Source organism: Numida meleagris, chromosome 5 (genome assembly GCF_002078875.1).
Source record: "Numida meleagris isolate 19003 breed g44 Domestic line chromosome 5, NumMel1.0, whole genome shotgun sequence".
Classification (NCBI taxonomy): Eukaryota; Metazoa; Chordata; class Aves; order Galliformes; family Numididae; genus Numida; species Numida meleagris.
Genome location: NC_034413.1, coordinates 32,888,145 through 32,905,215, shown reverse-complemented (window position 1 = coordinate 32,905,215; position 17,071 = coordinate 32,888,145). Strand labels below are relative to the sequence as shown.

Genomic DNA, 17,071 nt, shown 5'->3' with positions numbered 1-17,071 from the left:
GGCAGTAGCCGCCGCGCTGCCGCACTCTTCTCCGACCACGCTACCCAGCGTGCCCTGCGAAGACGGACACAAAGGGCCCGGTGCCCCTCCCCGTACTGTTACTTCCCGTTCCGCCGGCGCGTGCGGATGCCGTTCGTCTCCCGCCCCTCCCCCTTCCCCTCCCCCGCTGCGCTCTTCGTTGCCGTCGCCTTGCGCTCCCATGGCGTTGAAGCGGATACAGAAAGTGAGCGGGGTTGGGAGGGGAGGCCGCCGAGCTGCTGCTGCCCGGGGGGTTCGGCGGGAGGGCCGTTATCCGGTTGTCTCTGTCAGGAGCTGGGTGGAGGGGAAGGCTGGGTTTCTCGGAGCGCCGCAGTCGTTCTCCCTGCCCTGAGGGGAGCAGACGCAGGGTGGGGAGGGCAGAGGGATATTGCAGAAGCAGAACTCAGTAATGCCCAGTTAACCCTGTAGCTAGCTGTAGAATACCCTACAGGAACGATATGCGAGGGTTTCTGCCGGGAGTTGGTAGTTGCTTATCTGTAAGTAATGCCTCCTGTTTTATTATGTTGGCCCATGATGTCAGAGGTGGATGTTGGTGGTGTACTAGTAGAAGTTGAACCTTCCTGCCAATATCGTGTGACGTTTTGTTGTGATAGATGGCCTTACAAAATGGGGTATATTGTGGAAATGCATATGAAGCGAAGGTGCGTCACTGAATTCCTCCATGCAGGAAAAAAATGGCACCCATTGGCATTCATTGATGCTTGCTGAACTTTCGTGGAGACCAACCAGTGGGTGTGAGCACAGTGAGGCTGTGAGTGGTGTGTTTCAGTAGTGGCAACAGTGGGTCACCTCTGCTGGCACAGATACTTATGAGAGCACCACACAGGCTCCTGTTCGGCACTGGCGAAAATGCAGAGCTAATGGTGGTGACTATGTTGAAAATTAGTGTTTTGTAGCTGAGAATTTGCTCTATCAAATAGCATCATTGTGCTTTTTGTATCTATTGTAGTTTCCATGGAAATAAATAGGAGGCATTACTTTCAGAGCAACCAACACATAAATGACTAAGTGTTTTTTCTCTAGCAGTAAGTTCTGATATGCCCCTACGTGGTATGGTAATACTTTGTGTTTTCTTGGCTTTTTAATCACTCAGCTTTTCTCTGAGAACTTCTCTAGTCTTGTGTTTGGAAGAGAAGGATTGTTCTGAATACCTGCTTTCCTCTAGCTTAGTTTCATTCTATTAAGATGAGCAAACAAAGCAAGTGGGAAATCTGGTGGTGTTCTGGTATTTTTTTTTTTTAATGGCTTGTGCTCTTCCAAATGAGATCTTGCTACAATAGAATTGTTTTCTGTATTTTTCTTACATTTTGCTTGTGTAAATTTTCTTTCTGCTTTAGTGACCTCCATATGTATCAGAAAGCCACAGTTTTCTTTAGTGTGACATTTACAAGCTCTGTATTCAATAGATGTGAAATTTATCCTTGAGCGAGTATTTCATGTCCTGTTAGTCTTTTTAGATTGCTCTTCTGTTCTTTGAAAGTGAAAAAGTGCTAACTCCAAGGTTGTATAAGATTTCCTGGTTATGCAATAGCTTTCATATGAAACGTGAAGTAATACTGGGGAAGGAGCTACTGAAAGAGTTGAGATTAGGTCCAAACCTGACTGCTTTGTGCTTCTAGTTTGCTGCAGAAATAACTACCATTCGGTTGCTTCTTCTCAGTAACTCCTCTCATCACTGTCCACTGTTATTCCAGAATAAATAAACACCACTGCTGGACCAATTTGTCAGCAGCTTGGCTCCAGAGCAGTTTTGTAACAAGTCACTTTCTGTGGAAGAGGAAAGTGGCAAACAAATAGAATTATTTCCAATGGAAAGTTGAAATGAGGAGGAAAAGTTAGAAAACACAAAGTATCTTGATGTCACTGTAGCTTGTAGAGCACTGCTTAAAATGATGTTCATTTAAAGCAATGCTTTAAATGAAGTCCTTATGGTTACCACCTCTGGAAATGGAGATGTTGTGATTATTGTGCCAAGCAGAAGATAATTCAGGCTGCTGGGTTATGTAAGTTGCATAGGTCAGCTCTGCTTATTGGTCCTGTGAGGAAGCATTTCTCTGAGTTCTTTCTTTACTTACCTAATTGTGAGTTTGTTATCCTGTCGGTTCTGTATTACATCTGGCAGGATGGTTTTCATCCTAAGTCCTGTAACTCTGGGTGCCCCTCTGGTGTTAATGAGGGGCTGATGTTTCCTATAGTTAATGACATAGACTATTTTGAACCACTTCCAAATGCTGTATTCTCTTGCTCTTGTTACCAGCTTAAAAAAATTGGGCTTCTTTACTTAGAGACTTTGAAACCAGCAATGTCGTCTTTGACATATTTGAAGACTGGTTTGAAAATAGCTGTTGTTTTTCATCTTGTCAGCATAGTGCTTGATTGTTTTTCTCCCGCTACTCAGTAAGAATGGAAGCGTTCCAACATTCAGATATGCTGTTGAACTAAATGTCTGTTTCAGGATGTGTTTCATATATGCGTGGATGGGCAGGACGTGCCAACTTACATCTTTATGTTGAAAATAACTTGTGTTCTGACTATAAACTGTTGAGTTGCATACTTTCTTTGGATGGTAATAAGCATACTAAGGAAACTTTTGGATCGGTAATATAAAATGTTTTCATTCACTTCCAGAACATCAATTCTGACATCACAGAATGGATTTTTCATTAGACAGCATATAAAAATAGGTTAAATCCTTTGTTACTTGAATAAAACTTTACATTAAAAGAGTTGTGATTAAGTATTTGTTTTACACTTACTAAACTTAGAAAGAAAAGAGAATCCTTTAATTTCAGTATAATATGTGCTTTAGTTGCTTTTCTTCAGGTGGTTCCAATCACTATTAATATAGGAGCTGTGGTGGATGTGTGCACTTAGTAGGAAGGACAGTGCATTTTGTGCAAGAAATGAGGAACGTAGCTGGGAAACTTAAAAACCTCTGTTTTAAATAATGGTGTGGGAAAAGGTTCTGGTTGTGGTTTCATGTATGTTAAAGAATTAAAATAGCTTCTAGTGATTCTGCCTGCAGTTTATTTCTGTCTCCTGATAGCCTGCAGGCTTGTTTAACAGTAAAAATGAGGAATATTTTTAGGACTCTTTTATTAGTACTCCTGCTTACTGAGTGTCCGTAAGTACTATGCTTAAAACATCCATTTCCCTGTTGTCAAAGTATCCTTTTCAATCTCGTGCCAGTGGCTTTGGAAGAGACAATATCTAACTGTATTTAGTGAGGCATGTAACTGCTTGAGCAGCTGCCCTGTCTTCACCAGCTTTACAATTCTGAAGTATATTCTATAATATACTTCAGCAGTGAGCACTAGTCTGTACAGACTTCAGACATACTTCCACCTTTTACAGTTTATCATTACGTGTTTTACGTCAGTTAAACTTGATTTATAATTTTTTGTCTCACACTGTCCACAGAACTATTACAGTGTGTGTGGTGCAATTAATGAAAGGTGTTAATTTGGAGGCTTTGCTGTGTCCCTCTCCAGTAGCTGGTGATTAACATCTCTAACACTGTGCTTCTGTTCCTTTACTAGCAGCCCTGTGCTGGATCCTGCTTACGTTTAGGTTCTGCTGCTGTTCTGTAGTTTGGAACAGGAGAAATAGTTGTTGCACCTGTTAATTGCAACCAGTTGGTGGCATAGAATTAGCAATATTTTATTCTGCTCAGTAATTTTTTCAGTGCTTGAGAGGATTAGAAGATTTATTCCCACCACTGTCCTTAGCTTAGTTGTCTTCTCTGAGTCGATTATGGCTCTATTGGGATAAAGCATGGCATATGTTGGAGCTCGCAGAAGATGTTGCTCTGGTGTATGCTGTAATTTGCGGTGTTCGGTTTCCATTTAAAAAATGGGATCTAAAATGCCATGAGTTACAACTCCTGTTTTTAGCATATGTACATTCGAGTCTTGAACCAGCGTTTTCTATACCACTGACTTAAAAATATGGGTGTAGTTGAAGCCTTGGGACAACCAGACTTTACATAAGTCACGAAGCAGCTTTTCTACATCTCTTTACTCTAGGGAACCATCACAGTTGTTCTGTAGTTCAGCTCTGGACATTGGCAAATCACTCTGACATGGGGGAGAGATTCTGTCTGTCTCCTTAGAGCACTGCAAAAAGTGTAGGAAAGCTTGAAGCCTGCTGAAGTTGTACAGCTCTCCAGATGATTTATTTTGAGTGCAAAGCTTCAGCAGCAAAATTAACCAATAATAACAATAACCAATAATTAAGAAATAGTTACTTGATTTTTATCACAGCTTGATTTGAGCTGCTTTATGTGAAGTCTCAAATCTTTACAAGTAAACATGTTTTTATAGTGGACAATTGTCAGTGTCTTTAGCCTGAACAAGCTAGAAGTGTACACCTTTCTAGTTCCTACCAGTTTGGAAGTACAAGTATTCATATGAGTGAAGGAATTAGTGTGATTTTGTGTGAAAGTCTTCATGAAAGCATCCAACAAATGGAAGTGGTGGTGTAGACTTGTGACTCCAAGATGAGGTGCCTGCCTGGCAGCTGTGGTGGTGGGGCACATGCACAAGGAAATGTGTTCACATATTTTAGAGATGTTGAATTTAAACCTTTTTCCCCATCGTTGCCTTAAATTTAGTAGTCAAATATAACTGCCTTAAAATGGGATTTTTAGGTTTTGACTCATCCCTTTTGGTCACCAGTCTTGTGCATATTACTTTCTTACTCTTGTTTTTACCGTTGCTTTTTTACATAACTCAGTCTGCTCTTGTTGGACCTTGTGTTCCAAGTTAGAGCAGACAGTGGCAGGAATGGTTCATGCAGTCTCGTGATGCCTGGAAATTTGAGACTTGTTGACTTCTTGTGCAGGCAGTGACTTGGCTTTGCATAGGTTACCCTTCTCTGTACTGCTTCTTCATGAAATTTGAATCCACAGATAAAAAAGCAACTGCACTTGTACAGGATTCTGCTCTTGCCTCTTAGGCCAAGCCTAGGCAGGGTGCTGCTTCTGGAGCAGCGTAGGGTTCCCCTGAGTGATGAAGCTGGGGGCTGGTAGTTCATCCTAGTTAGCAGCCTGAGCTGTTTTAGTATAGCAAGGAAATCTCTCTTGTTTTCATTCACATAGTTGAAGGAGTGATTTAGTGAAGCTTTAATGTTACTACTTGCTCTGAAGCGGCTGAATACTGTGCTTTTCTGTAAATCTGGAGCCAAGAGTTACCTGTAAGAAGTGTGCCCAAGTTGAGGTGCTAGGCACCTTGTCCCTGGTGAATGAGGTGTCTGGAGAATGGCACTGCGAGTTGGAGCGTTCACTGGGTGTTGTTAAAAGATAAATATATCCTAGCAGTTGGAAGTGCAGTTTTGACCCTTCACCTTGTGCAAAAGGTCTGACCATACTGCACTCATTAATTTTACTTGAGGTAAACTTGGTGCCTGTTTAAGCCTTGATTTTTATTTTGCGATAGTATTCTTGATGGATGATTTTTTTTTTTTTGAGAGTGGAAATGCGTCCTCTGTTACTCCTCCAACTAAACTTCAGGAGGCGTTTGCAGACTTGCTTATGTTAGTTACTGGTTTAAATGTGTATGGTCTTGGTTATTGGTTGGGCAACTTAGGAACAGTGACTTAACACATATCTTTTAGCTTATTTCAATGCAAGTATTTACACAAGACTTAAATTTACAGCAGCACAGTTCCTAGCAGCTTGGAGTTAGAGTAAGTGTGTAGCTTGTTCTTAGTATAGTAAAACTTTAGATATCAAAGTTTTAACAAAGATACTGAGTTAAACAAGCAAAATGAACTACATTAATGCCTGACTTGTTTTGTATTTGATAAAGATGACTTAGATGAAAAACTGAGCTGTTTCTGTACTATTAAATAACAGTCCTAAGTTACACGGGACAGTGTGAACTGTCAGCTGACACACAAAAGCTTCTCTGAACGCTTCTCTTAAATTCCAGCTTTCTTCAGGATTTTCTGTTAGTCACTTAGAAATAAAGCATGTAGGGAATTGCATCAAGGTACATTAAGTAAGGTGTATAGCTCCTATTTCTGCTTTTTTCTCTTGTTCACTTAGCATCCTTTCTTACTTCATAAGCTCTCTGCAGTCATTTTATGAGCTGGTTTAACTCAACGAATGTGCATGGGTTAGGCCAATATGCTAATCTTTTGTCAAACCAGAAGCTAAAGGAACGGTTGGATGAGCACATACATTTCTAAATTAAGCACAGAGTTTACAGAGAAATCAGTTTTTTTCTTTATGTTTCTGCTTCAGTAGATCCAAACGTATTATGAACTTGGTTACAACTCCTAAATACTTTCAGATATTAATCTATAGCATGATATCATCTCAGCTGCTAAACTATCTGGAAGAAATCTTTCCATTATCATAGGGCACTTCATGTTTTGGTTACTTTCAAATTGTTCCAAATCTACTTAATAAAACCTCTTTGTTTTGAAGTGGCCCTGCTGTGTGGTGTGTGTTTGTGTGGATAGCTGCAAATATTTGTGTGTTTCTTACAGGAACTGAGTGATCTGCAGCGAGACCCCCCAGCCCACTGTTCTGCTGGACCTGTTGGAGATGACTGTAAGCTCCTCCTGGGACATGGCCATGGAGGCTCACCTTATTTCAGTTAAGAAAAAGCTTAGAAAAGCTCTCATTATTTTGTCTTTTTGACTTGCAGTGTTTCATTGGCAAGCCACTATTATGGGACCTGTAAGTATAATAATTCATTCCCCCTTAGAAAGTAGATTTGTTTCCATTTACGTTATGGCAGTTTTCATTTGGGTTTCTGTTAACGTGGCAGTCAAATTCAGCTGTGCTGTGTGTTGACTAACGATTTGGGTCTTACATTGTTGTTTTTGGTAGTCTGGTACTAATTTCTTCTTGTAACTGATCAAAAAATCTGTCTTCTTGGACCTGAAATTAGGGATGCTTAATCAGTCAACTGCAATGCTTGAATTGGTGAAAAGATATTTTCTAAGATCATCATTTCAATTCTGAAAGGTTTAGCCATCTGAAAGGAGAAATAGTTTACATAGTCCAGTGTTGGATTTGCTAACTGTAAACAAGACTGGTATTGTACAGGGTGACTTGGGGGCTGTTAGGATTTAGGAGGGGACTGTGATGTGTCTCTGGCAAAAATGGGTGGCTTTTGGGAACTGTAGTCCAGTGATTTGTGAGTACTTCTCGTTTCCGTGTGAGAAAGATGTCACTCAACCCAAAGAAAACCTCTGAAAGATGTGATTTATGATTCTTGAAGGACGTGACACAAGAAAGGGCAACATAGCTTGAAAGCAGAACGTTCTAAAGGAAAATGGGCAAGGGTGTTAGCAAGAATAATGAATGAAAGCACAACCTGAGAGAAAGGGTGCTTGCAAATACCATGGCAAGAAGCTGGTATTCCTAGTGTTTTTCTTTTGAATGCAGTAGCTTTGGGGGAAAAAGCTTGTGGTTCTGATACTGAGCTGGAAAACTGAGACAGTGCTTAATCCAGTGAGATGCAGCATGGTGGAGAAAAGTGAAATTGTGACTCATTTGGGACTATTTCTGCATTTTCATCACAGTTCTGAAGCAGTGAAAGATCAGTGAGTGTTTTGTCAGTGGTGAGCTGGAGTCCGTTGTGATGACACAGCAGGAACTCTGGTGATCGCAAAAAGCTTTTCTATAGGTAGTTATACTTTTGCCATTGTTCTTTAAAAACCATGTTCATTCACATACTGAGTCATTCTGCTCTTGACCTTCTGCACTATTTAAAGGTGAATGGCAGAACAGCAAAGAATATAGGGTTACAAAAAGTTTGTATGCTGATTTGCCGCCAGTGATGTCTCTGTCCTGAATGACCTGAGTAAGGGAAACACTAGCATTTAAATCCCAACTTAAAGTCTTTTTTTTTCTGTTAGTTCACAATTCACCTTTCATATCTTGTAGTGGAAAATACTTGTCTTCACTTCAGGTTCCTCACATTTCTGTAGTTGAAAATAAGAGTGAGCATCTCTTGCCAACCTTTCTCAGCCCTAACTATTAGCATGTTATCCTTTGTCTTGATAGTGTAAGGAAAGAGGGATGCACATCCTGTATGTTTTCTGAGGGGCTGAGGGAAGTGTAGGACTAAAACTTACTTTCAGAACTCACTCATGATGTGTGTAAGTAGGATAACCTCTTCTGTCTGTGGGCATCATCCATTTTATATACCTTACCTACTAAACAGTGTGACTTTACCTCTGGCACTGAACTTGTCTTCAGCTTTAACTTTGACAGATCAACTTAGTATGCATGCAAGCAGCCATTTCCTACCTAATTTTAGGTACAGTGGCAGTCTCTTCTGATGTTACTTAACACTGGCTTCTTAACAGTACTATATATAGGCTGCCTTACATTGTAACTATCTGCATTTTGAATGCAAAAGGAGACGTCATAGTACACCATTTGTGGTTTTATATCTTCTATTCATCTCTAGAACTGCAATTTTTGTTGTCTTCTAAGGTGTGACCACGATATTTAAAAAAAAAAAGCCTGCATTTGCTCCCATAAGAAAACCCACAAAGTTCTCCCTCAGCTTAGCTGAGGTTGGATTCCTCTCTTGCTGTTTTAAACTTCTCGAGCAATAAGAGAGATTTTCAGAATTTCTTCCCTTAATTTGAACTTGAAGCACTGCTCTGTCATTTAGCATTGAGACTTCTTTTTCCAACTTTTCTAGAAAATAAGAATGAAAAATCTCTTCAACAGATGACTGCAACAAAGTTATTTCTCTCTAACTGTGTGCAACCTGGCCGTAAACCTGTGCACATGTTCTCTAACAAAATGCATGTTCACAGATTTGTGCAGGTCACAAAGATGTTGTGTGTTTTAAAACTCCCTGATGTCATCATGATCAACTGAATTATGTTGGAAAATCGTACTCTTTGCATCTGCAAAGAGAAACCACTTCTTGAGGTAAGTATATTTGTAGCTTAATGATGGAGGAAGATCCTGAATATAGCAGAGCAGCTATGGTGTTGGACGGAGGCAGGATTTGGAAGACCTGCTCTGATCTTTGTATTCCCCTTGGTGCCATGGAGCTGAGCTCCAGCAGCACCTTGCAGCCCAGATACTGAGGAGGGAGCTAGTTTGGAGCTGATGGATCAGCAGTTTTGTAGCTCCACCGGTCAAACACTGCTCCCTCCTTTAACCTCCCCGAAAAGGGCAGCACTCAGTAGCCATGTTGGGCTACTGCAGTAGTAGCCATGGCTGGCTCTACTGTAGCTTTGCTTTCCAATGGGAGGGTTCAGTATCCTTAGTACACTCTACGGACTGTGTACTGGGGATAAAAAAGTTTTGTATGATACTCATCGCTTTGGGAGGTTCTCTGCAATCTGAAGAGAAGCTCCAAAATAACTGAAATGTATTAATGGCTTTTCTTTTGTTTTTTTTTTCCAGCCTGATAGTGCATATCAAGGGGGAGTGTTTTTTCTCACAGTCCACTTTCCAACGGACTATCCTTTCAAACCTCCAAAGGTAAGTGCGTTGTCTACAAACTTTTGTGTCTATATCCTTGCTGTTTGGGGCTCACTTCTGTAAGTTAAAACCAGAAAGACAAGGATAGGGTACGTGTACAATGGGTGTTCATCTATTGTATGACTGAATCCTAAAACTGAGTGATAAAATGCACAACTTCACAATAGGTTGTGTTGGATATGGAAGATTTAATATGACTGGAACTGAAGAGAGTGTCAAGGATTCCAAATGCAATAAACAATTTGATGTTAGTTGCAAATTTTACTTTCTTTAATTCCAGATTGCTTTCACAACAAAAATATACCATCCAAACATAAACAGTAATGGGAGTATTTGTCTTGATATCCTGAGATCACAATGGTCACCAGCTCTGACTGTATCTAAAGGTAAGCTCACAGATGTGCTAATGGATCTATGAAATTGCATATGCTATTTTTTTATGTGTTGCTGCACTGTCTAAAGGGGCCAGTGGGAGCTCATTTATCCTGCATATTACAGAAGTGGTTAATTCCATTCGAATCCTTGTTATGAACCAGTATCTTGCACAGCGTGTTTGTACCGTCTCATTGTGTCATGTATTACATACATAACAAGGAAATGTTCTGAAACAAGTTGAGTGAGATAAAGTACAATTAGCCTGAAGTGTGGCTTCTCTATTATAGCTGACTGCGCATGCAGAATTGAGGAGAAATCTGTGAACAGAGCTGTAAAACCAAATGAATTTGAATGTAAACGGAAAAATTCCCTACTGACATGTAGGGGAGCCTCTTTGATTGCTTATTGAGTTATCAAAATGGCTTTTGGTTGCTTGAGCATACTTGTGTGGGCTGAGATCTTAATCACGCTGTATTTTAACAAGAAATAAATTGTTCTGATTTGCATTTCTCCAAGATGAATTTTAAGATGTAGCTGTTCTCTCAGTCATTGGTAAGAAAGTTATATTCTAATCTTGTAGTTAAATTTTCTCACATTGGTACACTATATTTTTTGGAACACCGGGGCTATAGTCTTTCTTTGGTAGGCATTTTGCATCACTTGAAAAGGCTGCTTCAAGTGTGGCTGCTATTGCTATTTTTCTCAGCAGTCTTCAAAATTCTTAGCCGTGCTTTTAGTCATATTAAACAAAGTTGTCGCTTGACTCCAAAGGTTAAGTGGTAGCACATCTTTCTTGTTAAGAGCTCTCTAAATTGTGCATCCAACAGCAGCAACAAAAAAATCAGTCGATTCTTACTGTAGCATCCAGTTCCCTCTCACAGCATATTTTTGATTGTTGAATTGTATGCTTTTAATATTAGTAAGTTTAGAGTTGAAATTAATGCATGTGCAGAAAGTATTAGAAAAATCAAGTATCCCAGGAGTAGCAGGAATTGAAAACAGAATCATGAGTGAGTAATACAATATTTCCCCAAATGAAAGTCACGTGTGTATCAAATAAGCGAAGTGTTCATATGAAGGAAAATAATTGTCAGCACAGAAGTGGAGAAGGATTTGCATGATAGCTTAATATTAATGATGATCTTAATTGCAGATAGAAGGGCTTTCTTTGAAAAAATATTTGTGTTCCTGAGTAGTCTGTAGTCTGTTCTGTGTTTATAGGCTAAAATATGGGAAAGAGATCATTACAAGTACAGGTGCGTGGATTGTGAGTTCTCTGGGCTGTTATCAGGTGTTGTTTTAGACTTAGAGAAATGATGCTGTATAAATATGCCTGAGCAGAACTGCTGTCTGAAAGCTTAATACTCATGTATTTGCTTTCCAATCTTCCTTTTTCCACTTTGTGTACTGGAATATATAAAGGACTATAGAAACCAAGTGAACCAACTTGTTTAATCTAGTGTCTCTTTTATTTAGTTTTATTGTCCATATGCTCCTTACTTTGTGATCCTAATCCAGATGATCCTTTAGTACCGGATATTGCACAGATCTACAAGTCAGACAAGGAAAAGTGAGTATAACACAGATATATATTTGTGTGGTACTTGCAGATGGTGATTGGCTATGCAACCTTTTAACTTTCTTGAAAAATCTCTATATAGATGTCTATAGGAGAGTATTGGATATTGAAATATTGAAAATGTCTATTAGTAAAATGACAAGCAGGAACCTGTAGGCATATGAAACTGTTAGGTATTTTTTTGTTCCTATTTGCATAAAGCTATCATACCGTTATGTTTGGTTTTGTTCATTTTTCATCGCATAGAAAGAGTAATTTCCCTGCTAGGAATTACTTGTTGCTACTGCAGACTTCTGGTTATAAATCCTGTGCATTTAGTACAATGTTCAGGTATGAACAATGAACCTAAGTTTGGGGCACAATTTTATAAATATGGGATAGAGTAGTACTTTGCTGTTCTTAGTGTTAAGGATCATTGTCACATTTGTTACAATTTATAACATCTTAAGGAGAGCAAGAACCTCTCCGTACTTTCTGGAACACTGTCGAACTTAAAAGGAAGTTTCTGATCTTGGGGGGGTAACACAGGCAGCAGATAACTGAAGCACTACTTGCTTGTGGACCACAGCTGATTTTGAATTGGGATGTTGTAACTATTATATCGATGTAAGCATCTACTCTGGAGTCTTTAACTGCTGAACATTCTGTATTTTCCACAGTTTATTTTTGAGGCTTGCATCATACATCATTCCGACAGAGGGTTTTGAAGTGCTGTGATACAGCTACCTGCCTGGCTGAACCCTCACAATATCAGATAATTGATGTAAAGTTCACTTGCAAGTTCACTTTTGCAAGTTCACTTGCAAGTGAACATTGCAAATGTGCCAAATGGCACATTTGGAGTTTTGTTTGAGAGCACTATGTTCACAGAGTGGCTTCTCTGAGCACTCCAACTTTGAGTAGCGACATCTGTGGATAGCCAAGGAAAGTGATTCTTAAGAGTTCATAGCAATTACAGGTGGCAAGAAGTTCAAGCCCTTTACTGTGCAGACTAGACTGTGTGGTTTCCAAATGTTCCATGGAGAAAATGCTACTTGTGAGACAAAGGTTTTGCAAACAGATCAGTTCTAGTTTACCAAGAAAGAAAGAACCTGCCACAAAACTGCTGGTGGCTGTGACGGTAAATTAGTCATAGACATGCAGCACATTCATAGACAGTGTAACCACAGTTTCTTGTTGAAGCCTAATCTACCTTCTTGTTGAAGACATGGAAGATGTTAGGGATTTACTTAAGGGCATGTTTTTCATGCTTAATACTTAAGGGTTGTGGGTTGTTTTTTTTTTTTTTAGTAGCCTTGATGTTGAGTGTTTTAACTGTTAAAATCTCTGCTTCAGATTCTGTGGGAGTTTTGTGATATCAAGAAATGTTTATTACCTTGTAGTTACCTAACTGAAAAAATATTTGGTACTTACGAGTTTTACTTACGAGTACTGAGTTACTGAAGACCTCTTGGAATGTATGGAAATAGCCTATTGATTATTGCACATCTTCATAACGATCTGAGTATTATTTTTACCTTGAGGACCAGATAGAGAAGCGAGGCAGAAGCTACATGGAAGTTTATGGTCTGGTATTCTTTTCTAGAGTGAGAATTATTAAAAGTCTAATACTATTGAATAATATAATTTGCTTCAGGAGTGCTTGGTCTGTAGCTTATATTGCAAAGCAGGTTGTTCACAAGTTGAACAAGTTGAACAAGCTGTGCCTCAGCTTCTACTCGTTCATTCCTCAGCTTTCGTTGAACCACTTAATAGTTGCTTCATCCTCCTGTTTTTTAGAGGAGGTGGACAATGGATATTTCCTTCTGCAACTTGAAATTTAATAATTGTTATTGAAAGTGAGAGAAGGTGAAATTCTTGACTATGGCTCTGTATTTTTATATGTTACCTACTACATTTTTACTGTCCTGTAAGATTTGGGAAATGAAAGAGAGGGCTGGTTATCTCAAGCAGTTATGTATGGACATGTTAGTATAACTAGAAATCCAAAGACTTGCATGATGACGTTCTTAGGAACAAGAGCAGTTAGTACAAGAGTTGGTGTGCTGATCTGGAGAATTGATTTTAGAAAACAAACCTGTCAGCATTTGCTCTGGAAGACCCAGAAGGAAGTGATTCTAGTCTGAAGATTAGGATGTTACTAAATACTAAGAGGCAAAGTTACAGACCCTCCAAGAACACCTGGCTTTAGGAATGCTAGTCAGCTTCATAGCAAAAGGCAAAGACGCAAGGCTTATACCTAGTCCACTTTTCAGGATATTTTCCTTTCAAGTTCTGAAATGAAGATGGAAGTGCAGAATGGAGAATGATATCAGTGTGTCTTCCATCCCCACCCTTTCCAACACTGCTTAATTATATTGAATTTTACACAACTTAAACGTGTGAACTTCATCAGACTACTAATAGCATACACATTTGGGAATAATTGGCAACCAATTCCACTTAATGTACGAGTAAGGGAATCAGTTGTGACATGCAAGTTCAGTATGCACAATGATAGGCTTCTCAATGCAAACCTGTAAGATTGGTTTTGAGTTTGAGTCTAAGTAGCTTTGATAGCTAGCCTTGAAAACCAAACATACCCATTGTGTTCTTCTTGGCTCTTAGGAATTTTAACCTCAAGTGAATGTTAAGAAGTGAAATGCTCAGTAGTATCTGTATGAAGTAAATACATGGCCATTGTCAATGTCTCACTAACAGCTCTTCACTGTAATGCCTTCTTTCTGCACGTACAGATACAACAGACATGCAAGAGAATGGACTCAGAAATATGCAATGTGAACTTGTGAAGACTTTTTCATATACCACAGAGTACTGTAAATCCTAGGTTGTTTTTTTTTTCAAATGTAGAAGGAAATGGAGCACAGTTTACCCTTTCAGAGTACCATCATGCCCCTTGAATATTTTATTTTTCCACCATGTAAGTGTGTTTCTGGAGCAAGGGAAAACTTCCAAAAATAACCTTATGACTGTGATGAGAATATTTATCCTCTTTGTATGCTTTGCAGAAGACATTTATTATGGTTTTTAAGAGTTGGACATCTGCATCTTCAGACTACAGGATCCTTAATGCAGTTGTAAAGCAGCCAAATTATTTTTGCTGGAAAAAGTAGCTGTTTTTAAGTGATGAATACTGTATGTGTGTCTTTAAGACATGTTGTCTGTTTCGTGTGTTTGGATTTCATTTTGCTAGTTCATTTATATAATTTGTATTTTTAATTGTATAGACTAAATATATTTTATTTACAGTGTAAGTCGTTTCATTTTAGACTTACTCTCTCATGCACAGTATTGACAATATACAACTGCTAGTAATGAAAGTAACTGGGATATCCTGCCTGCTGGGATATTCTAAAACCTGACTGCAGATTTCTTAAAGCCTAAAATGATCTTTGCACTGTAATTCTTTGTATGCTGATTATGGAGAAACACTTGTTTTTGATTCTGTTGCATACTTGACTTAATTTTATTGCAATGTGAACTAATTGCACTGCTATGTAGAAGAATATGTAACCTTTTTGTTGCGTTTCACACCTGATTTTTTGACATGTGGGCAACATAACACTCACAGGCCTTTTACAAATCTAAATGTAGCCTTTTCCATATAAATAAAATGAATTTTCTACTATCTGTTTTGGCTGTTTTGTTTTTTAAATCGTGCATATTCTTAAAATGCTTTCTCATGTTAGGACATCAAAATTTCAAGTATGTGTTTATCGTAAACAGAAGAACGGGGCGGTTTACTCGGCACCAGGCCTGAGGTCTGCTGATGGGTCCGGCCTGTGTCAAAGGGGGAAACGCATCCTTGCCCAGGAGCTGGCAGGGCTTATAGAGAGGGCTTTAAACTAGAGAGGCAGGGGGAAGGGGATAAAATCAGCCCTGCAAGAGGTGTGCCTAGGCGGGCATCGGGATTAGGGGTGAGGCAAGGGGCTCAGCTGAAGTGCGTCTATGCCAATGCCTGCAGCATGAGCAACAAACAGGAGGAGCTGGAAGCCTTTGTGCGGCAGGAAAACTATGACTTAGTTGCCATTACGGAAACATGGTGGGATTGCTCCCATGACTGGAGTGCTGCAATGGATGGCTACAAGCTCTTCAGAAAGGATAGGCAAGGAAGGAGGGGTGGTGGTGTGGCCCTCTATGTTAGAGACTGTTATGATGTTATTGAACTTGCAACTGGGGAAGACAACGTTGAAGCTCTGTAGGTTAGAATCAAGGGAAAGGCTGACAAGGCAGACATCCTGGTGGGGGTCTGTTATAGACCGCCTAACCAGGATGAAGAGACAGATGAGGTGTTCTATAAACAGCTGGCTGAAGTTGCGCGATTGCCTGCCCTTGTCCTCATGGGAGACTTCAACTTCCCTGATATATGCTGGGAATACAACATGGCGCAGAAGAAGCAGTCTAGGAGGTTTCTAGAGTGTATGGAAGATAACTTCCTTCTGCAGCTGGTGAGAGAACCTACCAGGGGAGGTGCCCTGCTAGACCTGCTGTTTACAAACAGGGAACGTCTGGTGGGGGATGTGGAAGTTGGGGGCTGCCTTGGTCATAGCAACCATGAAATGGTAGAGTTCTCAATTCTTGGTGGAACCAGTAGAGGGGACAGCAAAACGGCGACCTTGGACTTTCAGAGGGCAGACTTTGAATTGTACAAGAGGCTGGTAGGAAGGGTCCCTTGGGATTCGGTCCTGGAGGGTAAAGGGGTCCAGGAACGCTGGTTGCTCCTCAAGAAGGAAGTCCTGAAGGCGCAGGAACAGGCTGTCCCCCTGAGTCGCAAGATGAGCCAGCGGGGAAGGAGACTGGCGTGGATGAACAGGGAGCTTTTCCTGAGGCTCCAGGAGAAAAAGAGAATCTACCTCCTGTGGAAGAAGGGACAGGCAACTCGGGGAGAGTACAAAGAGGTTGCCAGGATGTGCAGGGAGAAAATTAGAAAGGCAAAGGCCCAGCTCAAAAAGCTGCAAAAAAGACATTGAGGCCCTGGAGCGTGTTCAGAGGTGGGCGACGAAGCTGGTGAGGGGTCTGGAGCACAGGCCTTATGAGGAGCGGCTGAGGGAGCTGGGATTGTTCAGTCTGGAGGACTCTATCGCTCTCTATAACTACCTGAAGGGAGGTTGTAGTGAGCTGGGGGTCGGCCTCTTCTCTCTTGTAACTAGTGACAGGACGAGGGGGAATGGCTTCAAGTTGCGCCAGGGGAGATTTAGGCTGGACATTAGGAAATTCTACTTTTCTGAAAGAGTGGTCAGGCGCTGGAACGGGCTGCCCAGGGAGGTGGTTGAGTCACCGTCTCTGGAGGTGTTCAAGAAATGTTTAGATATAGCGTTGGGAGACATAGTTTAGTGGGGTTGTTGGTGGTAGGTGGATGGTTGGACTAGGTGATCTTGTAGATCTTTTCCAACCTAGCTAATTCTATGATTCTATGATTCTAAGAAATCAAGCCCTGCGTCAGATACTACTTAGACCTGTGTTACAATTAACTCATGCTAGGTTCAGCCTAATTTGCTTAGCATGTTGTACCCGCTGCTTTCTGTAGGATTCCAACAAGTTGAATTGTGTATTACATGCATCCTTTTGGAGTAAATGCTACAAGTGCTTGAACATCCAATGTGCCAGTTAAG

The 17,071-nt window shown here is 40.3% G+C and overlaps 1 protein-coding gene across 5 annotated transcripts; it reads left to right on the top strand.

The window, feature by feature from the left end:
• On the top strand, positions 24–15,087 carry UBE2D1 (ubiquitin conjugating enzyme E2 D1). Of its 5 annotated transcripts, XM_021400699.1 has the most exons (9): positions 205–223; positions 6,532–6,595; positions 6,693–6,724; positions 7,576–7,679; positions 8,827–8,944; positions 9,428–9,505; positions 9,786–9,891; positions 11,357–11,450; positions 14,195–15,087. In XM_021400699.1, the coding sequence occupies exons 5-9, from the start codon at positions 8,894–8,896 to the stop codon at positions 14,238–14,240; spliced, it is 375 nt and encodes a 124-aa protein (XP_021256374.1). In that variant the 5' UTR covers positions 205–223; positions 6,532–6,595; positions 6,693–6,724; positions 7,576–7,679; positions 8,827–8,893; the 3' UTR covers positions 14,241–15,087. The 5 variants fall into 5 exon arrangements, with proteins under 5 accessions (XP_021256371.1, XP_021256372.1, XP_021256374.1 ...); XM_021400697.1 differs by lacking the exon at positions 7,576–7,679 and having other exon boundaries at positions 160–223; XM_021400698.1 differs by having other exon boundaries at positions 206–223; positions 7,576–8,944.

Bases quoted from the DNA above. Each gene is read 5' to 3' on its own strand.
- UBE2D1 (XM_021400696.1), top strand. From the start codon at position 200: ATGGCGTTGAAGCGGATACAGAAA. The intron at 224-6,531 runs GTGAGCGGGGTT...TGTTTCTTACAG, and splicing joins CGTTGAAGCGGATACAGAAA to GAACTGAGTGATCTGCAGCG. The intron at 9,506-9,785 runs GTAAGTGCGTTG...CTTTAATTCCAG, and splicing joins ATCCTTTCAAACCTCCAAAG to ATTGCTTTCACAACAAAAAT.